This window comes from Rhamphochromis longiceps, linkage group LG2 (assembly GCF_057381845.1).
Source record: "Rhamphochromis longiceps isolate RC_006_pf linkage group LG2, R_longiceps_female_GT1.1, whole genome shotgun sequence".
NCBI classification, from domain to species: Eukaryota; Metazoa; Chordata; class Actinopteri; order Cichliformes; family Cichlidae; genus Rhamphochromis; species Rhamphochromis longiceps.
In genome coordinates, this window is record NC_140558.1 from 9,435,822 (window position 1) to 9,460,930 (window position 25,109).

The window sequence follows — 25,109 nt, forward strand, 5'->3', positions numbered from 1 at the left end:
CGGAGATAAAGAAACAAAGGGAATTCTATCAGAAGTTGGGGATGGAGGTGCCCGGAGACATTAAAGGAGAACTTTGCAACATGAAGACTCATCTAGATCAACGCAACGGTACGTTAGCCTTGCAGACTCGCGCTGTTTTCAGAACCACAGAAAATCTTTCTTATTGCTTCATCTAGTTTGGAGCTGGCTCTGCATTAAACCAACACTTAACATGCACCTGTGACAGGTCTCTTATTTGTTTGACGTGAAGGATTTGACCTTTAGTCAACACAGCCTTAACGGTGGCACATAACAGTCTCAGTGAATGCAGCATACGAGAGGATGTTGTTTGGCTTTGTCACGTGATGCTGCTGTGAGTTGAAGGTCCTCCAAATAGCACCAGGGCTCAACCTGGCTGAAAAAAGTACTGCAGGCATGAAAACAAATATTTCCTGCAGCCTCTTTGAAAAATGGTGTAAATAATGTTGTATTGATTGTCCGGGCGGATTTTACCTGTTGGCAACCTAAACAATCTAAGACACATGCACAATATGCATTCACATATTATACTTAAATTATGCATGGTAACGTGCAGATATTGTATTTACATACTTGCACTCAGTATGTTAGTAGAATTCAATTTTCAATTCAAGTCAGTTATGTTTTTTTCATATCTTCTCATACCATCTCAAAACTATTTATATTGTTAGACAAATATCCTACAGTAATGCAGAGAAAACCCCAACAATTAGACGAACCCCTATTAGCACGAACTCAGCAACAGTAGGAAGGAAAAACTGAATTTTAACAGGAAGAAACCTCTGCAAGAATCAGGCTCAGGGAGGGGCAAACATCTGCTGTAGACCGGTTAGAAGTGACTGGATGGAGACGGGACAAAAGACGAGCTGTGATGGATGTAGATGGGTTTGTTTGTTTGTTCCCAAGTCTTTAAGAGTGTGGCATTTTGATTGTTTTGCTTTTTTTAAATGAATGTGACAAGTGAAGGGTAGAAACCTTACTGAGAAACCTGCCGGTCACAGATCCCTAAAGAACAGCCTGCTTATCATGTTTCATTCTAAACTATTCTATGCTAACGTCATGTTGTTATAAATGAGACTTCACCTCTGCAGTGTGGATGTCGTGCTGATAATGTGTAAAGAATGAAGTCTCTGGCCAGTAATGAGAAACATTAGAAGCACAACCAAGAGTAAGAGCAGAAGCCATTAAACAGTACAGATAAAGACAATTTAGCCAATCATAACGAGCCTCTGGCCTGCTCTTTGTGCACAATGGCTTTTCCAAACCTGCTCGCTTCCAAGGGTTGGTGTAGATGTGTACCCAGAGGGCTGTCATGCTGGCAGGCCTAATCGCTAGCTTAATCCCCCTCTCTGATTTTGGTAATTAAGGTTCAAATGGAAGTGGAACTGCTCTCTGGATTCTCGAGCTTTGTCGCTGGAAGTCAGGTTTAGCTATAGAATATACACACACACACCTCTAAATGTTCATACCCAAACACATTTTAAGGACCATTTGCACAGACGCTTTGTTTCTTTTTCTGTTGGCAACTCCTGGGCTCCATTTCACCATTGAACAAACAAATGTGTCTCTAGCTTTGAGCAGTGATAAAAATAATCTTGACTTGAGGAAACTATAGAAAACCAAATGCATGTTATGGAAATAGAAATTCACTCTCTTTCGTGCGTTTCTGAAGATTTTAAAGCTACCAGCCTTTTAAGGAATTGAAAGCTTCCTTTTAACTCCAGTGAATTTCAGATAATTGGTTTACCGTCTGGTCTCCCTCAAAGCTCGTCTCTATATACAATCACTGAAAACACAACAAAGAAAATGTCACACTGCACAACAAAATTTCTCTTTTCATTTCATCCATCTGTTTCAACAATGTAAGAAAAAGATCTTAGACTACTGAGCTGTTATAACTTTATAGTATTTAATCCATTCGTGCATGTGTGTTGAGCCAAATGGAAGTCTGAATAGAAAAGGGCATCGTGCATAACATCCATGTGTCAGGTAGCCGGCTAATGGCACACCATCTTGTGTGCAGTTCTCCGTAATGCATCCACGGTGAGTGGTCTTTTCAAATAGCCACTCTTGAAAAGACTCACCATGGTTGTACAACACCATTAGTGTTAGATAGTTTTGCAAGTGCCACAAATTGAGCTAAAAATACAGCCACAGTTCCCCAGTCATGGTTTAGATTGCATAAAAAAGTTTCGACAACGCCAGCAAATGTTTGAGAGAGACAAGAAAGCCGAGGAGTGTCACAATATTACACATAGGTTAGATTGATCACAAAGTGGTGCTTAAGGGGTGGTTTAGCAGCAAAAATCCTACTAGGCTGAGTATGTAATATTACCATCATCTGTCTATACATACAGGCTAATGCAGTATGAGGCACTGTAAATAAAAACGCACATTGCTCAGAAGCGATAAAGTGCATCCTGGGTATGTGTTAGTCATCTGGTTGTGGTTGACTTGTTTTACAGGTTGTAAATTATCTGCATCCATCTTTAATCTGGACTCAGCGATTTGACATTGCATCCAGATTCTTTGAAGACCTGTCAGGACTTTCATTAAAGTTACAGAGATTCTGTTTGCATTGACTTGAATACATGTGGTATAAAAGCTTTAAAGTAGTAGGCAGTGATTTTATGTAGGCAGGCGGTGTTCGGTTGCAGCGATGGCTCATCTGAGTCATGCCCCACGTCCCACTCCAGGACACGGGGGTCAATGCCAACAATTCTTCGCCCCAACTGGAAAAATAATAATAATGAGGTTTTCTGGTTTTAAACTACTCAACAAAAAACTACTTTGTACTCTATTTTAAAATAGACAATACAAATCTAGTTTTAAATTGTGCAGCTGCTGGCCTCTAGAAGCTCTACTGTATTTCTATTTTCTTCTGTTTTGTAGCTCTTAAAGCTGGGTAGATTTCCCAAAACGGTGAAAAATATTAAGTCATAGTCAGAATTTGTTTATCCAGCATCACCGCGAGCAGGCTGGTTTGTTTACTTGAAATCTTTCTCTCCCACCTGAGAAAATGGACGCTCCTCATTAGGTTCCTATCTAAGAATAGCAAACCAAAGTTAACAGATGGTATCGCAGAGATCACACTGCACTAACAACAGGTGACAGTGGGCGCTCTGTAAATGTTTCTCCTGCCAGAGCTGAGCAGTTTTACACTTAATTAAAGGCTCATTTACCCAGAATCTCAAAATTAGGAACTTTTTTTTAGGTCCTTCTAATCAGCTGAATAAAGTTAACCTCTTCCGCTTTATAGAAGACGGATCGACACTTTCTAATCCATGAGCACAGAAGTCACAACCAGAGGTTGTAATATTTGGAAGAAAGAGTGTGTTTTCAGGAAATAAATGACGCAATGTCTGTTAATTAAACAGAGCACATGTAGTACAGACCTGCATGTGGATCTGAATCAGGGACATTGTGAGTCATGTTGGGACCTTAATCCAAATGCTCCCTCAGTGCATTAATACCCTAAAGAGATGAACAATTACAGAACAAAAATCACATTTTATTGATTACAGGGGACCAGTGGCAGTTCATAATTTGCCCATTTTCTTCCTTAAGTGTTGGCTCTAAGTATGACATATTTGCAGCTTGTTCCTTGACAGTGCATAATCCAGCTCTCTTATCAATATGTTCCAAACACTTTCCAAGGCGGCTTAACAGAGTACCTCCAAGCTCTGCATTCAGTCTCACAGTCTCTCACAGAAACTGCAATATAGAGTTATCTGTCAGTAATATGCTGATTGATTGGAATATACTAAACATGCAAAGCAATATTAGAGATGTTTCTGTGGACTTTCTTGTGTGTGTTTTATTCCCAACTGAAGGTTTACTTACATTAAGACAAACGTGGCATGTGCAACAGGCCCAATATTTTAACCACTGATAACACTGCCATTAAGCTATAATACTGCACGATTTAAGCCTTTGCACAGTAGATCTAAGCCGTGTTAGCTGTGCTTTTAAGTGCATAAGCTGAGTTTTTTTCCAAACACTGTTAAAAATCTGGCCTCCTCTAGTATACAGCAAACTCATTTCTCTAAATGACCTTCTTTTCTGAGCACTTTACACAAGAAAATAGGGAGACATGGGGCGATGATGAGTCTGTCGAGTGCCCTTTTCTACTTCATGACAATATAAACGCCCACTCACTAACACACAGTTTACTCCATCTCACTGCCATTACACAGCAGAATCACACGAAAACGTTGTAGTACATGCCTTTGGGATTCGACTGTTTATAAGAGTTCCCACAAATCATAAACCTGTCAGAGTAGATGATTTTTCTGAAACAAAAAGAAATTTTGGAAGAGACAGACTGCTCAGTCTTTCTAATCCCCAGACCCAAGCAATCAACCCATTACACGATGCCATCACCTCGAACAAAAGCCAGGACTTCATGTTTGAGTCACTCAGATGCTCAGGAGTTGTTTGAAGGTGAGGCACAACAATAAGAGCAAGACCCTGGTGATAAGCAATCAGTGAGGCACACTCTGGAGACAATCACCACAGAGACACCAGAGCAGCTCAATAATACTTGGTGGAATTGGTGACAGTTAGCCCAGACAGAAAATGGTCACAGAGGGGTGCTCCCAATAGCATCTGTCTGAGTAGGACTAAACTGTCCACACACACACACACACACACACACACACACACACACACACACGTACGTTATTACATCCACTGAATCCAGGAAGAACAGACCGAATTTCTTTGTTTTTTAAAGGTTACAGAAAAGCAATACTTGCCCATGTGGCAATTTTGTCACTGCAATGCAATTTTGACTTTGATAACCAAGTTTCATATCTAAAAATTCAATACTACTACAATATCACAGCCAACAAGAAAATCCCTAGAGAAATATATAAACCTCAGCTGTCCCGGACAACTGTGGAGCATCTGTTTCACAGTGTGAGGTTTGAAATTATCGGGAAGTGTGTTAGATTTAGATATATATCTAAAAGTCTCTACAGTGAGACAGCATGTCATTTTTGAAAATCAAATACTTCGAATGAGACTTCATTTTTAGATGTACCTAAAGTCAAATGAACATCATAATTCTGCCTCACACCTGTAAATGTTTAACCTTTTAACATCCACCAGGTCACTGGCGATTCACTTAGGTTTAGGGTCAGGAGCGGGGTTCGGGTTTTGGACTCCACCGAGGCTGTCCTTTGTTAGCGCTTCTTTTCTTAATTTTCATGGACAGAATTTCTAAAGGAGTCAAAGGATGAATGGCGTCAGATTCCGAGATCTCAGGATCCTATCTCTGCTTTAGGCAGATGATATGGTTCCCTTGGCTTCGACAGGCAATGTTTGGTGACTACAAAAATAGGCTTCCTTCCAAAAATAGGGTGTCTAGACTGTCCATTAGAGAGCGGTGGAGAAGCGGAGTCATTTGGATGGGGGTCAGAGTAGAGCCATTACTCCTTCACACCATAAGGAACAGCTGAGGTGGTTTGGGCATCTTTCTACGATGCCTTCTGGTCTTGTCCTAGGGGAGGTGCTCTGAGCACTGGTGTAACCTTCCTGTATGTTTCTGGTTCGGCACACTGCTGTCTTCACTATTTGTCTTGACCACTTTAGTTTTCTGGGCTCGTGTGGATTCTCGCAACCACTGTGTGTGTTGGTGTTCAGGCTCTGGAGATTCAGGTGGCCCTGATGGGAGTTTGGGTGTTGTCACAGTGTGAACCATCACACCGTCTGTTGTTGTTTCTGCTTGTTTCTCTGTTCCTGCTTGAGTGTTTGGTTTTTGGGTTTCATTGCTGTGTATTTTGCACTCTTTGAAGGTGAGGGTGAGGGTGATGCACACATGTTCACAAGTAAAGGTTAGGTGTTCTAGGCAAGTCCTACCAGGAGGAGGGTCAAGGGCAAATCCAGGATGTGCTGGAGATATTATATCACCATTTCCTTGGTATTCCCTTAGATAAGTTGCGGGAAGTAACCCAGGGGAGGGACGTCTGGGCTTAAAACTGCTGCCCAGCAGCACATGATTGATGGATGTTAGAATAGCAAAGCTCTGACATCATGAGCGCAGTGGGCTGCTGGATTGATGACAATCCATGTGTTAATGCAGATGTGTTCAGAGTTATTTGTTTGTCTTAATAAATTTCAGTTAATATACTAGTGAATGGAGGTAGTTAACTTTAACAGAATGAAAATGGGTGCAGATCAGTGCATCACGCATACATTTTATGTTATCCAGATGTAGAAGCAAAATTGCCACACTGGAATAAGATGACAAACCTGCTGTTTACATGACTTGTGATGCAGACCTGTGTTTTCAGAAAAGCTGCAGAAATGGTGCATCATAGCATAAGCATCCCTTGAGTTTAGCGTGTATTCTTTCAAAGCAGTTCGCCAACATTATCTCAGGACAGACGTTGGCAATCAGTTCAGGATGTTGTCTGAAATTGCCCCTTGTCATGTGTAGAACACAGCAGGAGCCAGCCTGGGTCAAATGCATTCTCACCTTCAGAAATATGGTTTGCTTTAGGCGAGGGTGCTGTCTCCATAGAACACGGGGGAGGCAGGAAATGAGGCATTTACTTGCTCGCTGTGAACACTATGCGTTCAATCGGGCATCATGCAGAGTTTACACTAGGAAGCTGGCAGGTTGAAGACAACTTGATGTCCAATTTGGCTACATTTGAAATTTGCTGTAGCTTGTCTGGCTTATTTGGTTTTAGAAATTTGCAGTAATTGTTAGATCTCTTCCTGCCTACTTCTGGTAACGAACTGTATGTAAAGCAAGTGAAATTCGTATATTGATGCAGGTAACCTTGTTTTCTACTAGAATTAAGTTACAAAAAAAAAATCTCACCTGTAGCGCGTGCGTGCGTGCGTGAACTCCAAATATAGCTGACCCAGGGTCTTCAGACTTCTCCCAGAGCCAGACCAAAAGCTCTGTGTGATGCATTATTAAACAGTACCTTACCTGCCTTGTAACACTCTGAACACATTATCCTTCAGCAGTGCAGCCTGTGAGAAATGCCTTTTTCTTCCTATTTTACCTTAATGTTCACTAGACTGTGCTGCTCTCTCTGAAAACCAGCATATCCGAGAAAAGGAACAAAGGGCAAACTCAGACAGGGTTAAGTTCAGAGCTGAAGTCACTCCTCATGCAGACCAGAATAAGCGAACGCTTTTTATTGATTAGAAGTTCACCTGTGCTAGAGACGTGCCTGCACAGACGATAAGTCATACAGAGGATGCTTTAACACCCTCAAAGATGTAGTTGGTTTATAAATGGGCTTCTGCAGGAGGTGTTTTCACGCTCCAACAGGCACAGTCTGTTTTAAATACTGCAGGGAGACAAACCTGCCTGTTTCCCTGACAAATCTGTTTTTGACACAGCCACAGTGGACATCAGTAACCCTCAAATCTCTTAACTTGCTAAACATAAAGAGAGAATCTGGATTGAGTCCTACAAACAGCATCTTTTTTTTTTTCTAACTCTTTGCTTGTTTGTTTGTTTGTCTTTTAAACAGGTGATGCCAAATCAGAAGACACGGCCAATAAGGAGGCAGGAGAGGAGAAACCAGAGGAGGACAACGACTATCACCGTAGTGACGAGCAGGTAAGCCTGACGGATGACAACATTTGCTCCTTGTTTCCTGCCTCCGGGGCCTTCTCAAGTGGCAGCCTCTCTTCTACTTTGTTGCATTTCAGAAAGGCACACCCCCCCCCCCCCCCTTGCTTTGAGATATCGGCCTCTGTTCTGGCACAATCTGAATCCTCGGACCTCGCTGTCAACTGTTTTTTTAATTCCAGATACTTTTTGCTGAAGAGAAAGTCTTTGTGAAAACTGTTGACAGCAAAGTCTGAGGATAATTCAAGCCATCGGGGACATTATGGTGTCCACGGCACCGGGAAAAACAGAAAACCCAAACATAATCCTATCCTTTGCTTTATTAGTACAGAAACGGATCTAAGGAGATATCTGCTTTGTTAGATACCACAGCACTTGAGTTGTTTTCAGTCTAATTATGTTTTATATTTTGCACAAAAGTCCACAAGGCATGGAAGTATATATTTTTTTCCTTTGAGCAGATACTGGAAGTGAATCGGGTAAAATAATTATGGGTTACAAAGCATTGTGTCAGGAACAAAAGCACCAAGGAATAAAAATACTGTTTGTGATAATTGTTTGTACAATTGCCTTAAAAGCCTGAACATCAATTATTGCCTTTATAAAAGTGGCCCCCTTGTGGTTTACCAGGCTGTTTCACAATTACTGGGTTCTTTTGTCTTTCGGCTGTTTGATTTGCACGGAGCCACACAGACACCACAGACACACCACTGCTACCCACTGAACATATTTAAAATGAAAATGGGCCTTTTCTTGATTCCATTTGTATTCCGGCGTGTTCTTAAGCCCTGAAAAATGTCATTAATAATGCAGGAGTTTCTATTGTTGCCGGACAGACGCCATGTGGAAATAATGGCTCGCCGTTTGTTGTACAGGCTGAAAAATTAATCTTGTTCACGTTTTAGCTGTTGCTTTTCTAAAGAATTGGATTTATATTTTAAAAAACAAAACAACCACTTCTTTGCTGCCATGTGGGGAAAACAGGCCGCCCTGATGAGGGTGAAGATCTTGCCCTTTGGATACGCGGCAGCAGTGCAGAATGCACTCGGAATAGCTAATACAGTGGGCTGCGTGAGCTGAATGCAGTGATGTCAGATGTAACTCAGCCTCAGAAGGGTGGGAAGGGAAAATAAGACGAGAGATGGAAAAGAGACAAAGTGTAGGAGAGAGAGGTGATGTCAGGTCACCATGCAGGGGGTGAGGTGATCATAAATACGATTCTCTGGGTTTTATGTCGGAGGGAAGTCTAATGTGAGATGATGGAAAAGTGAGCCTCATCAGAACATGCAGAAAGGAAATGGCTGAAATAAGAGGATGATGATGGTGCACACTCTTAAAAGTAGGGAGCTTTTAGACCACCAGGGAGTGAAAAGAAGAAAAGGGGGGGGAAAGCCCTTTCACACAAAAATACAACCTTGATTTCAGGAAGGCTGCTGCATTGATGAGAACGGCCGCTGACACAGATGTGATGTGGCAGGAAATCATAATACAGAGTGTCATCCTGCATACATTGACCAGTCGGATAAATGCAAGCACACGCTGCTGGCATATCACATTATCACTGGAGTGGTGTTTTTCTGAAGTCACCTTTACAGTCATTTATACTTTGTGTGAAAAAGGGCTACTCCTGCTGTCAAATACTGCAGTTTGCTACTTATTCTATATATAGAGCTGATGTTTGTGGAGGTGCCTGCTGTATCCAGGACTTCATATTTAGGCTGCCTTCGTGTAATATCATGTACTTTGATTGACAAACCAAGTTCCAAAAATGCTGAGATGATGTATAAGATGTAAATCAGTGCAGTACCGTATTTGCCTTTTGTTTGGATTTTCTGGACAGCATGGAGAGAGTAAAACTCAAATATGCAGAGCTAGCTGTTGTGGTTGAGACCCTCGGGATAAAGGAGCAGCTAAAAGAAGCTTTATTGGGGTTTTTGGTCATATATATACATATTATTCTCGTTGAAGTAATTTGATGGCATGGCTCTGCAAAACGGGATGTTGCATCTCTGAGCAGATGGAAGTGAAAACAGCAGTTTCAGTTGGGGGGAATGAAGATGAAGAGCAATTTTCTCCCAGAAATTGATCGCCCCTTCATCACTGAGATGTAACAACCAGCAGGCGTTGTGAGCATGCATGGAAGACTTCCAGAACGCTCCCCCGCTGTCTTCTGGACGACCTTTTAGAGTATAACCTTGGGGTGTTGCTAGGCGAGAAAGAAACTTGCAACAAGCTCATCTAAAAAGGGAGAAACTAAATTCCTGATAAAAGCTGCAATTAATCAGAGCAGCCTACTTTTGCAGCAAAGCATGAAGCTCGTTTCTGAGGTTAATGTTTCTAGACGAGGTATAAAGTCTCCAGATGGGGTCACCTTCAGGCTCATATCAAATTTTAATAGAGTCAGAACAGATTGTGTAAATTTAATAAACTACAGCTATTTTGGGTTTAAAGAGTCTACTTTGGAGACATTTGCAAGAGCAGCTTCGCTCTGAATTATTTATTGATGTCTCCAAATGTAATTTATCAGAGATCCAAATTCAAAACCCACACAGACAAACTTTTACTCCACACAGAAGAAGGTGCAGATAGAAATGTTGCATCAGCGCTCTGCAAGCATTCGGGACTCGGCAACATGGTGTAAAGCTTTAGCTTCATGACTCCTGAAGGCTCGTGCGATATTTTCTTGATACGCCTCTCCCTTGCATCATCACGTCTGTGTGTTTAGCTGAAGCGGGAGTCCTCGGCTCTGTGAGCACGTCACTAATCTATTTTAATGTAATGAAACTGCTATCAAGCTGCCGTGGAGTCCAGATCACTGCTAAGGGTTTTATTTCACATTATGAGCCTCCCTCATTGCCAACACCACTGGAAAGCAGATATATTATGAATCTGGGTTTTGCTTATTGAAGGGCAGGCTGCTCACTGAAGCGCTGCCAGTGTTTACTTGAGAGCAGAGATGATTTCCAAGTTTAAACAGAAACCAGGGTAATGTTAGCTCTCTCTGTCTCAAAAGAGAAAGATGAAAAGAGGAAGAGGAACACCCACAAATGAATAAATCCAACGCTTCTGCCTTTGTCTCTTGATATGTGCCGCTGGAGCCCAGTAGCAGTAATGCATTCTGACTCCCGCTACCATCCACTGCCAAAAACCACCTACCATGTTACCTCGGGGGGGTGGGGAGACAAATGAATGGGCCAATGGCATTAAGTGTCGGTCGCGTGAAAGAAGCCAATAAACAAAAAACCCCAAAAAACAGCAGCAGAGGTTCAGTGAGATGTTGTGAGGAAGCAGAGGAGGAAATCAACACCAGCGTCAGGTTGAGTTTTTATGAGAAGGTGGGTGAAACGAGCTACAAATCCACCTGAAGTCTTCGGTTTCTTCACACATACCGTGTGAGCTGAATCGATCCCTGCGGCCGGGCTTCTTGGTTTCATGTCTTTGCAAAAGAGATGCTGTAGAAAGGTGGAAATATGTTTGTCGATGTGGGCAGGCTACAGTTCTGGTTACACAGCCAAAACTAAATTGTTGAATGGATTATAAATGGAAGGCAAACCAAATATTGTGGTTGTTCACAGCCTCAGCGACAACAAAAACTGACAAATGGGGCTTAAAGGCTGTTTAGTTATCCAGACTGAAAGCATTTCTGTCATTCTTTAAAAGCAGCATTGAAGATTGAAGCAGTTTTCACAATGTTGGTATAAATCAGGTTTGGCGATTGTCAGCCATCTGTCTTCACTGGACAGTTACCTGCTTTATACGTTTATAAGCACAATCAACGAAACCTCAGCTTTGTATCAAGCTTTTTAATGTCTACTTCAGCTGAGTTGGATAATTTTCTCACATTCAGCTCTGCTGGGTGAAAAGTTCACAGCTGCAGGACTTGTGAATTCTGCCATGAGGTTTTTGACCTTTGCGGAGGTGGGAATTTTGACCTTTAGGTGCTGCCAGGTGAAACTTTCTGGGCTTCTCAAAGTAAGAAGGTGGTTCTTATGAAGACTGCAGACGTCTAAGTTGTTCTGAACTTTCCTAAACCAAAGTGTTTATATATTTATTTATATTTAACTTTACACACATGACTACAGTTTGACTGTGAAACAGCAGCATTTGAAACAGCTTGAGGCAGAGTTATAGGCTCTGTCAATCATGTAACACTAGATTTACGTTGACATTCAGAACAGGGCTCTGCAGTGGACACACTCCACATTGTCACTGATGCTAGCTCTAGCACTGCCCTACTACTTGCTCTTTAAAAGGAACCTTGCGATCCCTCGTGGCTTATATTTAAAAAAAAATGTAGCACTTTAACATGAAACAGTTCTTAATGGCCTTATAAAATGATAAGATCATGTACCCACACTTCAGTGGACGCAGGATTTAAATCCTCATCTTCTGTCTCCTAACAGGTCAGCATCTGCTTGGAGTGCAACAGCAGCAAGCTTCGCGGTCTGAAGCGCAAGTGGATCCGCTGTTCAGCACAAGCCACGGTCCTCCACCTCAAGAAGTTCATTGCCAAAAAGCTTAACCTGACATCATTTAATGAGGTACAGATAATATCACGCTCCACCAGCCCGGGAAACAATGATGACAGGGAAATGAGTCTGTCACGAACTAAATGTAGTTTTAGTGTAAAATTAAAGCTGTAAAGGAAGCAGTTTAAGAGGAAACACTTCCCCCCTCAGCACTTGTTATCTCCATGTTGATAACCTTGAGAGTCTGCATCACTCTGATCCTTTTATTGCTCAAAGCTAGACTTAACCTGTACATTTGAAGCTTTCTACTAGCCTTAATTACAAAGGAACAGAAATGGCTTCATATGTTTGTTCTTGGAGTTTAAATTAATCCTCATTTTATCTGATGCTGAGCCTCAGTGAGACCCTTAAAGCCATTCTCGGTCTGAAAGGAGCTGTTTTTGCTACTCCCCTCCCTTTAAACCAACTATATTGTCATTAGCTGCCCCTTGTAAACAGAAAGTTTGAACAGCAAGTGGGTGGGGCTTCTGTGCCCAGTCATATTAGGAATATCTTTGACATTGTTCAGAATCAGTAGTGGGTTAAAGCTAAAAAGCTGCTAGAAGCTGAGAATCACAAGCAGCCTGACCAGCAGCTAGAGGCGTGACCCGCACCCTGACACCATCATTTCAAACATTATAAATCCAAACCTGAAAAACTCCACAAAACCTCGACACTTACAGGCTTTCCCTCCAGGAAGTTTTACAATAATTCCTATAGTAGTTTGTGATTAAACATTGAGATTGCAGATTACTGCTTTTAGTCATTTTAATTCCTGTTCTTACAAAAACATTGTTTCTTTTTCCAGAAATGGATTTGTAGCAAATCTCTTAATTCTTGGCGCTTGTTTTAAGTTTTCGGAGCACCAGCTGTCCCGTGTGGGCCCCGCGTATCAGAAAGTTTTAGTTAATTGCAAGAAATTGCATAAAAGGTCACTTTATTGTAATTCTTCTGTACTGACTCATACAATGCCTTTTGTGTTTGTTATATTTAGCAGGAAACAAGCCCATATGAGATCTAATTTTTCTATTAATTATCGTTACCACCCTGTTATAAGCAGCGGGGGATGGGAGGGTGGAGGGGAGTAGGCGATAATTTGACAGATGGATTTTTCGATTGAATCATCAGTCGCCTCCTTGTCGTCTATTTTTCTGTTTTCTCAGTGTCCTTTTTTTTTTTTTTTTTTTTTTTTTTTTTTTTTTTTTTTTTTTTTTTTTTAAACTGGCTGTCACAGAGATGAGTGGGAAGGCTCCATCATATCGTCGGCCTCCATAACACAGCTTTGGCGAGGCGGATGCTCTCCCAGCCAGCCATTGTTGTCCTATCTACTGACTATCAAAAGATGTTGTTTGAAACGATTTCTGCTTTCAATGCAGAGCCGAGCGCAGAGCATTGTCGGGGAGCAGTACACCAGTTACTCATTGATCATGTTTGTAAACCCATCGTTGTGGCCACGTCAGCCATCTGAATGTCTCTGCAGGAAGTGTTTCCGTCAGATGAAACTAGGATAAAAGGAATGCCCAAAATGGAGGAAAATCAGGGATCGATTCCTGGAATCAAATAGATTTTCTTAGGTCTTCTTTGATGACCATATAAAGACAATAAAGATGTTGTTCTTATTATTAAGCATTATAAATGTGCTACAAGAATAAGCACATTTTTGGCATTTAAAAGACTATCTTGGAAAAAGCTAATCTTCCAATCTCAAAGTTTCACATATAGGAGATGCATGTTTAAAAAATCCATTAATTCTTTTATTTTTATTTTTTTTACACACTCAGTTCTATAGCTGTGGAAACTAGTTCACAACAGCAGTCGCCTCAAAATGCTTTGAACTGTAAATTTAATAACAGAAAATGAACCAAGCACTTGGCAGCTGTGGAGACGAAGAACTCCCTTTAAACAGGAAGAGACGTCCAGCCAGGCTTAGGCCCAGGCAGCAATCAATCACTGATCCATGCTGTAACTATAAGCTTTGTGAAAAGCCAAACTTAATTTTAAAAGTCCCAAATCCAACGTGGGAAACTGGTTCCACAGGAACATGGGAGCCTGAAAGATGAAGGCTCTGCCTCCCGCTCTACTTTAAGGAGCTCCGGGAAACACAAGCCAGGGGCTCTGAGAGGGATGAGTGCTCTATTGGGGGTCTTTAAGTTATGATGGGACTGATTATTCAAGAATTTTAAATTAAATTGTGGTTTTAACAGGAAGGCAATGAAGAGAAACGAATATGGACGGGATGACTCTCTTACTCGTTCCTGTTAATACTCTGTGACATTTCAGGGAAACCTCGCTTGTCAGGAAGCTTTTAGAGCAACCTCATAAGGAATTACAACAATTCAGCCCTTTAAGTAGCAAATGAATGGACAAGTTTCCCAGCATCACTACAAATGATTCATTTAGTTTAAAATCTCATAGAACAAAATTCAGAAGATCACAGTTATGCTTTGATTGGTTTTGGTGTGCCAGATTCTGGTTTCCTTCTTAGATTGCTTTTATTTATTTTTTTCATTCAGCATCTCATTTTTCTGATTTTCATTGTGAGCATCTCTGTTTAGATAATGATGATTTAATAAGTTTCTTCAGGGTTTAAGGGTAAAAAGCATCTCAGCTGTACAATTCAATTTTAGATTTATGGTTTTGTTTTGTCGGACAGAAAACCTGATTGGAGAATGAAATTCTGCCCCTGAATTGCATCCTCCAATCAGACCTGGATAGTTTCAACTCCTCCCAGCCTTAAAATGTGCTCTCTCTGAGAGCCAGCAGGTGGCGCTGTGGCAGTGTCCCTCCCCGGCCTTCACTTTCTCTCCCTCCCTGCGTGCCTCTCAGTATTGATTGGCAGATGCAGATGCGAGGAGCTGCTCAGAAGAATATCAATGCCGGCTTCACGGGGGAGCGGTAGATTTGGCGAGCCGGCATCGTGTTCAGTATCGAACTTTTGGATTCTCTGTGCGGGTGCCAGGGGCCACTCGATGTCAAAATGAGCCCCCCACTCACCCATCCACCCACCCAGCTACATCTCCAGGAAACACTGATGTTAGAATAGAAAGAAAGAGGGGAAAATAGTAGAGTTTCACTTTGTCCTCGCACTAACCAGCAGAGACCTCCAGCATACGCCGCTCATATTAACGTCATGTTGTTAACTACTCTTGCACAAATCGGGTCAGATATCGTTCAGTAATTTGTTTCTGTGCTTCTTTTCTCAGCTGGACATTTTATGCAACGAGGAAATCTTGGGGAAGGACCACACTTTGAAATTTGTTGTTGTTACAAGATGGAGATTTAAGGTAAAAGACAAATGAGTTGTGAGTTTGAGACTGGTATTACCAGTAATATCCAGTTGAATTGATTTCACTGAAATGTTTTTGCTATGTGGACACTTATCAACTGAAAACTAATCAGCTGACTACAGACTGTTCATGTATTGATATAATCAGTTAATATTGGCGACTTTTCCCCAGAAGTAAACTCCAATAGTCTGATGCATTTCCAGGTTATATTTTTACTGAACAGCCATCAGGCAAGCATGCTTTCACCACATGCCATAGCTCCATTTGGTTAACTAGCACAAGCGACATGAGTAACAGTTAGCATCTCATTAGATAAAGCTAGTTATCAAAGCTGCTGTTATTCCTTCTGCATATCATATTTAATTAAATTCAGTTTTACTTATATAGCACCAAACTACAACAGCAGTCACCTCAAGGCGCTTTATACTGTAAGGTAGACCCTACAATAATAGCATTTACACAGATGGTGCTTAGATTTGTAAGAAAAACTGAATTTGAACACAGAGTTTGGCCAACATATCTACAGTGTTTGCTGCAGCAGTGAAGCAGTCCTTTGGTTTCTCTGGCTGATGTAATCTTCTCGTCTAGAGTCTATACCATATACCTGCCTTCATGAGTACCCAGTGAAATTTCAGTTGTGCAGCGTAGGTCACAAAAAACTTCCTAGAAGGACGTCTTCCCAAATGCTTTTCAAGCTTCTTTGGAAGTTATAGAGTATGTAAGTTTATTAGATCACCTATTATAAAAACAAAAACACACAGACTGTAAAAATCTGTCAAAAACTGGTTTAAAATTAAAAATAATGAAGTAATAAGTTCACCTTTTTGTACTCAAGACTTCTTTTAATTAATCGAGTGTAACATCTGGCTTCTTGAAAATGAGGACAAATTATGTTCTTAAAGCGATTTCCCCAAATTCAAGGACTTGTGTTCCAGTTAACAGTGGCGTAAACACAGACATGTGTTGATACATCACGTCTCCACCTGTAACAGTTAATGTACAACTAGGTCTCTGCTGTAGGTGGAAATCCATTTAGTCTGTCATAAATCTGTTATTTCTCGTAGAAGAACCTAAACTATAGCACTTAAACATTAGCATCATATTTTCTAAGCCAATCCATGCTTCAGTGCAGTTAATAAGCTAATTGTGAATGGTTTAAGGCCTTTTGCTCGAGCTTGTGTTTTGCTTGTTCCTTGCAGAAATCCCCCCTCCTGCTCCATTACAGACCCAAGATGGATCTGCTGTAGCTACAACGGACACAGTGGTTGTTTTTTATTTTTCTTTCTGGCCCAGTGGCCGCGGACTGTGCCGAAACCTTTTTAATTTATGCAAAGACGATCAACCAACACCAAGCAAACGCCCGACGGTAAAAGTCAACACAAGCCAGCAAACGTCCATCTAACGGGGAGGGAAAGTGGGACAAACTGACACAAACTGGCCGCCTCTCCAGCACAGACACTGCAACACTGGCGTGTGTTTTTAGAAACTAAAACAACCATTTTTTTCCCTGGTCTGCTACATCCTACATATGTGAACGAAAAAATAAAAAATATGGAGAAAAAGCATATATTTATACTTTTGTACAGAAGAGACACACGGAACCAAGACACTACTGGTGCTCTGTTTACACGCAAACAAGATGTCGGGAATCGTGTGACCGTCTTTTCCAGCTCCATGCAGACTTCATCCTCCTGAGATGATGACTGAGCGGAGGACAGGATTATTTTTTTTTAATATAAAAAGGTGTTTTGTTCTTTTCACACCGCACTCGACACGTCTTGGGAGCACAGAAAGTATATGGAAAAATTTATATAACAGGCATCAAATTTAAGCTGTTTATCAAGTCTCTGATTTCCCTGATTTTTTTTTTTTTGGTTTAAATTTCATTCTGTTGGCTTTGTCTAATTTGCTATTGGGTTCTCAATTGTCAATTGTGAATAGGTTAATTTTTTGTGTCGTTATTTATGTTCTATATACCAATATTGTACATAAAATGTCATTACAGAGAGAGAAAGAGATTGAAGAGAGACTTTAGACTGTTAAAAGAGAGTGGATCCCAGAAGTGCTATCTATATGTTGGGCAATAAATGTCCAGAGGTGATAAATTAGGATTTTTAAAGACAGACTCACTATCAGTATCAAATTATATAAATGCATTTTTATGTTGTCTGAGAAAGACACAAAACAGCTATATCAAATCCTCTGCCATTTATGTGTATGTGGGGTCTAAATGTGTTCCTTTGCCCCGATAGATGAACTTTTAGGGGGCCGATGAGGAGAAAGCTTCACCCCAACCTCATCCTTCCCATCTCACCTTCCTTCAGTAGAACACATTTATTGTTAATTTTAGTTATATTAACACATTTTAACATTACACAAAACACTCATGTCCGTAGATGCCCGGAAGATGTTTCATTTTTTAAACATTGTTTTCGGTACCCACCGTGCAGTCTTTTAATATCCGTCCCTGTGTTTCTGCAGTCTTTCAGTGGCAGCAGCACCAGGCAGGTGTATGCCCATACCACCCACATGTTTACAGCTTTTGGTTTGAGCTGCTAGCTGTAGATGTTTTTTGGCACCCTCCATCCTTCCAGACATTTCCTTCAGCTCCATTTTTACTGCAGAGCTACCGAAGCTGCAAGGTAGAAATGTAGAGATACAGACAACTCCCTCATCTTAACAGCCTCAGAGATGGTCTTATCCTAGTTTCTTTTTTATGGTGAACATGGAAGGGAAGTGACATTTATTATAAACTTCAAGCTCGTCTCTTCAGATGGATTCAAACGTCACAGATGTGCCAGTTCTGCAAACATGAGTGCAGGTTAGCGATATCGCTATTTTCCATTTCTGGGTTATACTTTGGTTAGTTCTCACTGCCAGCTGGAGAGCAAAGGTGCAAAGTCTTTAAACGCATCAATACGACAGCATTTCTGAAAGATAAGTGAATATTTTTAGGCTTGTAATCACACACAAAACAAAAGAAAATCAGTATAAAACTTGGATTTTCCTTTTTTTTTTTTTCTTCCTTTTTTGCAGAGTAGCCAGTGTTCAATATTGTTGACTTAACAAGACGATTTTATGAGTCTTTTTGAAAGAAATATCGTGCAAATTCAGGTTTCTCAGCGAGGAGGCTGAGGTTTTTTTTGAACATTTTGATAATGAAATGACTGCTGTTTGGTCATTTGGTGCTTATAGATGTGTGTTTCTGACCTTGAGGAGGATTGTTCCTCATGCGGGAGCATGCCGTTCTCAACTTTGTGACGCAGAAAACTGATGTTATGTCAAAAGCAAAATGTCTTAACCCTAAAAATCCTGAACCGAACTGTCTTTGACCACAACTGGATCCCTGAGCAGCGTGTCAGACCTCAAGTAGTCTTACCTCACTGACTTCTCTTATCAGTAATTAAAAACGGCAGTTCAGCTTTTGCGTTGTATCGCCCCACAACAAGCAGTCTGTCTGTACGCTCATGTGCGGGGTTCCTATGCATCTTCAGATCTCACAAGTCTGGCGGAGTGATTTGAAATTGGCCGACAAAGCAATGTGTAGGGACTCGTTAGGACCTATGACGTGTGTATTAAATGCATTATAGCCTACAGGTCTGTACAAAACCAGCTCTACCAAAACTCCTTCTGCATGCTTCATTCATGTGCTGACCTTTATGTTTCAAGGACCTTAATTCAGCTACCTTTTGTAGGGTGCTCATTGTTTATGGTTTTTATGTAAATTAGTATTTTATTTTATTATTATTATTTTAAAAAAGGTGAAATTTGAATTGGCCTGTCCAGAAATACCTCTCCGGGTATTACTTCTCCTCCTCTTTGTTCTTCTTAATTTTTTTTTTTTACTTGGTCCGACTCTTGCTACAATAAATTTTCATGCATAGAAAGTGATTAAAAACCAAAAACAATGAGCCTGGCCATGTTCTCAGCTCGTGGAAGAGTGTTGTGTATGTACTAATCCCTGCAAACGTAATGTAATATCTGTGTGATATTATGTCTTTGTAAGTGCAGACTTGGTGTTTTAAAGGCTTATACTGATTATTTCGTAGTACTCGGACGAGTGTCGAGTACGTTTCCCAGAGCTATCACTGACACTGAGATCTGTGTTTTAAGTCCTCTGGTTTGCAGTCCTAGATCGTAATCGTGTTTTCTGCCGTTCGGCTGTCACAACTCGTTTGGAGTTCTCGTCGTGTTTGGTTGTCACTGATTAAATCTCTTTACTGTAATTCAGCGATTGAGCTGTAAAACACTTGACAAGGTGCTACTGTACTCACGACTACAAACGGAAAAGATATAATGCAGGACACTGCTCCGGAAACGCCCTTGTGTTTCACATCCGCCTTCAAACGTTCACTTTTTCCCTGCTTTGATCGTTAGTGCTCTCATCCTGGTCATCGTTCGGCACGATCAAGTCTTTCCAAATGTTTCACTCTGAATCCTCTCTAAAGCCTTGAGTAGTTTACCTTCTGGATCTGTTGCATTTGTGTGTCGATGAAAACTAAAAATAAAATTTAATGAGCCCAAATAGAACAACTCCAAGGCGTTTTCTGTCACACAAAGAGCAAAATTGGTGTGCAGCTTTTAAGTCAAAATTAGAATTGTTTACCCTCTCGTGCTTGTTTTCTCCTAAAAGCCCTGTGACCTGATGGAAAGGTGGAAAGGGCGAGGTCTTCGCCGCAGTGACGGTCAGGCTGCGTCTCTGCTGCTGGTGCTCTCTATGGTGCTAACAACTACTCGCTTCAAACTTCAGAGACAAAAAGGATCTGTGTCGCGAAGCTCTCGCTCTCCTGCCGCCGTACGTGCTCCAGTCCTTGGGCGTCTGATAAAGAAGACGCTCGATCCCCTCCCTACTTTCAGATTGGGTTTCCCTACTTGTCTAGGCTCGCTTTGGAAAGGAAACAGAGGGAATTTTAAATAAGTCATAGACTGTGACGGGGCTGATGCTGTGACAAATAAAAGTGGTGAGAAATTGGGTGCACCTGCTGCAATTTCGTGCCTCAAAGAGAAACTCGCACTTATTACAGGCTTCACTGGTGAGATGTTTGCGCCTCCGAGTTCGATTGAGTCTCACTCCAATTTCTAACAGATAATTGGCTCTGAAAGACTAGAACATCCATGAATTTAAAATCGTGTACAGCTGGTTGTGTTTTCGTCTACACGTTTCTCTCAGGAGGTTCGACCTTCTCGCCACCCGTGTGTAGATGATGCTGGCCGCATCTTGCGCCAGAACAGATCAGTGTTCGCCTTTTTATTAGGACTAACATCGAGACATCAGTGCTGCTATGCTGACAGGCAGGATGAGAGGCTTCCAGGAGGCCTGCAGATGGTGTTGCTATCTGCTCTGAAATGTCTCTGGCTCATCTCTGCTTTGACCCTGATCTCCTGTCAGCCTGTTTGTTAGCTCCTGCTGGGATCTCGGTGAAGCCCGGCCAAAGTTTAGCCGCTTCACGTGGACCGTCGAGTCTGAGCAGAGCAAGTTTGCTCCACCGCCATGACGGCAAGACGAGTAAACAGTTTATTCAGGCCACTTTGAACAGTTTTCTGAGCTCGGAAACTGTCCTCCTCAGCGGCAGCCGCATTCATTTCAGCTTTCATTTCAGGCTTGTTGGCAGCAGAATTGTTTCTGGCAACTTCAAATGGCTCTCCTGTGTTTACTCTGCTGTAATAAGCGTCCACTCTGGGAGTCTGGTAGCTTTCTTTGTTACCTAGCTCTCTTTCTCCCTTGTTTGAGTTCTCTGCAAGGCGCAGCAATCTCACAGGCTGGCTTTGTGTGCAGCAGAGACTGAGACCTCACTCGTATGAACCACATGAGCCACGTGAACTGAAACGGTCGAAAAAATATAGATTCGTTTGGCTGGGGTGTCTCTTCAGAGCATTTGAGCCGGCAGCCCTCGAGCACACACGTGGTTCAGCTTGAAGAGCAAATGTCTGCTTAAATTATGGATTGTTTTGCTGCTTCGGGTGATTTTTCACTGCCGATCAGGGCAACAAAGTCTCATTTGCAAAGGCGCAGCAGTTGCGAACGACTCCAAACTATTGGCTTTAGCAATTCAGAACGAATCAGTCGTCATCTACTAAATCTCACAATGACATTCCCCTGATGTTATCGCCTGATCTGTCCAGTTTTGTATAAATATTTATTTATGCTCAAAAAGTGACCTCTGCAGTAGCTTTTAAGTGTTTGACATTTATGCTCTTGCTCATTATTTTGCAGTTTTTTTTACCCTTTTCTTTGTGAAACTGAGCAGACTCGTACAGGAAAAATGGCTTAAATGACTCATTCCCCCTCTTTCGTATTAAATAAAGTGTCGTCTTCGCAGTGTGTGACAAAACACATGGGTCATATTCATTAGGTCAAGTTTATTTAAAAAAAAGAAAAGAAAAAAAAGGTATGAATGTGGCAATGTGGTTATTGTACTGGCAAGGAAAAGGTGCAATATACAGTTCCCAGATGGTTCCAGCCTTTTTTTTTTTTTTTTTTTAAATTTTGAAATGATTTTTCTTTTTCCAGTCAGGTCCTCAGGTCACTAAATGCCTTCTGGTCCTGAGGGTGACCAGGGAATCTCAGAACATACACTAATGCACCCAAAATTCAAACGACTGGATTTTACTTTAGTCTCTTCTTGTCACAAATACCCCAGACTGTTTTTTTCTTTTTGGGTTTTGGTTTGCTTTCAGATCAACACAGACTCTTATTCTGGTGTCCTTTTCCTTGCCTCCTTTTGTATTATTGTTATTTATTGCACATGTAATGAGTTGATCTCCACTGTCATTTAATTCAAGGAGTTTTGGGGCTGGAATTTCTTTCATACAAAACTACAGAAGCTTTTGTCAAAACCTAAGTGTGTATTTCATCAATAAATGCCTTTAAAAGTGCTTCTGGTGCCGTGTTGATTGGATTTCTTTGGATTTGGAAAGCTGCCATCGATTTTGTTTATTTAATGTAGACAAAAATTTTAAATGCACATTAGAATACACAGGCCATTAGATCAAACTGTACTCACCTGCCAGTTTTTAAGGTACTCCTCTTCAGCTGCCTGCAAACACATCTAATCAGCCAGTCACTTGGCAAGAGCGCTATGCATTTAGGCTTGTAGATATTTTAAGTGGTTTTGTAAACCTTAGGGATGCTTCTACAGTAAAATCGCAGCAGACCAGCCTGTCTGCTATATCCAGAGGCCTGTAAAAGAAAATATCAGACCTTGTTGATGTTAGAGGTCAGAGGAGGATGTTTCAAGCTGAAGGGAAGGATTAGTTCAAAGATATAGTTAAATGTAACCAAGGCATCTGTGAACATGCAGCAGCAGAAGACGCCGCATATTTGTACTATTGTTATGTTACCAGGAAGTCCATTGAGATGACTTTTACAAGCGAGACCTGATCAAAACAGCAGCGACCCAAAACATCTCAAATGTTACAAATATAACAAAATGTAACAATATTAAAATGACTTTTCAAAGTGAACATCCAGATATCTCCTTCACTGAATTCCTAATTTATGCTTTCGAACTCACCAGTAAATGGAGGCAGTTTAATGTTCGGGCTTTCTGTAAATTCTTCAAGATTACACAGCAGAAGATTCAAAAAATGCCGCCGGGTTTGACGAGTCTCGAGTTTTACTGCAATATTCAGGAAGTAGAGTCAAAATGTAAACAACCATCCTGCTTTGTATCAACAGTTCAGGCTGTCATGGTGTGGGGATATTTTCTTAGCACACTTTGGGCCCCTTAAGGCCATCGAGTTTACTGCACTCAAATGGATGGATGTGGTGGAACGGGTAACTGTGTAACGCTACATTATATGGCCAAAAGCATTTACTCACTCCTCTAAATCACTGAAATCAGGTCACTTCCAGAATTGGTTATTCTCTAGAGCGCAGTGAATTCCAGCGTGGTACCGTGATAGGATGCCACAATGTTAAATGAAGGTGAACGTTGCTCAGTGTTCGTGGCTGCATGTTATTTAGTCCTTCTGCCAACTAGAGATTAAAAAAAATATAGAGAGACCTCTCTCAGGGAGAGTAGAAGACCATCCCCAACTTCTTATTCAAAATAAGAGCAAGAACTTTTGTCTTTGTACTTTAGTTCAGGATTTTCACATCCATGCTTGGAGCGTCCGTTTTTATATGATTCTTCAGGTTTCCTTCAAAAGCTGCCGCAGAGTTTTTTGTTTCACATTATTACTTTGAGGAGATATTTCACAGCAGCTAGAAAGCAACTGGTTTAACCAGGGGACGCTATAGTGAAGTAGACACAACTTTAACCTCTTTCCTGACAGCCGTGGGGAGAAAAAAGCAGCCTGCGAGCACTCTTTAGGTAAGATTTCCTGTTTTGTTACACCATATCGCTTTGTGTTGTGCCAGTACCACCAAAAATAAACAATTTCTGTTTCATCCAGTGGTGGAACATACAAAAATCAAATATTACCAAAAAACACCCACAAAACTATCAATGAAAAGGCCAGTCGTCGCCAACAGCTGCCTTACAGCAAGGTGGCAGATGTTAAATGTCAGACACTCTGTGGAAGAGTCTCAGGTTTCCGTCTGCTCACGCCGCAGCTGCAGAGTCATTCAGCCGGTGGCCACGATGGCTGCAGATGCATCACGTTTGACTTGGAGGTGGCTGTGTTTGCATTGGCCATCTGCAAAATACAACAAATAGGGAAGAATCTCACATTAATACACAACTTTTTATCTGCCCTTGTTGAAATAACACGACAGAAACTATCAAAAGATAAAACTGTGAGAATATTCTGTCTAATTAGCTACTGAACCAAATGGTAAATATGTTTATTTGTGGAGTAGCAAAAAACATCTTCAAATAATTAGTTTTACACCCACTCAAAGTGTCACAATCTAAAGCGGATACCAGGCTCATCTTCACAATGATTTGATGCACAAGATCCCCTTTGGGGCTGCGGTTCAACACACATAACAGTCCTGTCAGCATGAGGAGCTTGACAGAGGAGAGTTGATTGAGTCACAGGTTTCTCAGTCAGAAAACCACAGTTTGACTCTGGTTTGAATCTTGGTGCTTTGGTTTATTTGCAGATTAATTTAGTGTTTGCTCACTTTTTGTTTTGTTGTTTTTGCTTTTGCTCGTTTTTGGGCACTTGAAAATAGTAATGTTTAGAAAAGATTGTGCTGGATTAAAACATGACCCTTCAGATGGAGAGCCCGGTGTGCTTAAATGCAGATACACTTAGAGCTCCACAGCAGGTCTTCGACTAGCTTTCCTCCCCTCACCCCAACCAGTCACAGCAGATGGCCGCTCCGCCCTGATCCTGGTTCTGATCGACGTTTCTCTGTTAAATGGGAATTTTTTCCTTTCCACTGTCACCAAAGTGCTTGTTCAAAGGGAGGCGGAGGGAGGGTTCATGCACCATATAAATAAAACTGAAATAAGTTACCTTGTTTGTAAATCTGGCACAGCGATGGCTTTGAGAAAACTCCACTATTTGACATCCTGGGAATAAATATGGGCCAGAAAGTCAGAGGATCATCGTTACCCCGATGGGAGAATAAATGTCTGCATCAAATTTTATGACAATCCATTTAGTAATTGTGGAGAAATTTCACTCATAATAAGTTTTTAAATTTCAGGCTTTGTCTCCAATCCTGGGCCACTGATTCTCCATTTGAAATGATGAATGTGACTTCATTTGGTGCAAATAGAGAGGCATGATGTTAGTCGCTGT

At 41.3% G+C, this 25,109-nt stretch overlaps 1 protein-coding gene across 2 annotated transcripts in view; it reads left to right on the plus strand.

Annotated features, from left to right (window-relative positions):
- pcgf3 (polycomb group ring finger 3) overlaps window positions 1–21,976 on the plus strand; it is an 82,313-nt gene extending 60,337 nt beyond the window's left edge. For both annotated transcript variants that reach the window (XM_085417044.1, XM_085417053.1), the window contains exons 6-10: window positions 1–108; window positions 7,518–7,606; window positions 12,022–12,159; window positions 15,330–15,410; window positions 16,613–21,976. In XM_085417044.1, the coding sequence (XP_085273170.1) occupies window positions 1–108; window positions 7,518–7,606; window positions 12,022–12,159; window positions 15,330–15,410; window positions 16,613–16,660 (464 nt within the window). In that variant the 3' untranslated portion in view covers window positions 16,661–21,976. The remainder of the gene's footprint in view (window positions 109–7,517; window positions 7,607–12,021; window positions 12,160–15,329; window positions 15,411–16,612) is intronic.
- Window positions 21,977–25,109: the final 3,133 nt, after the last annotated feature.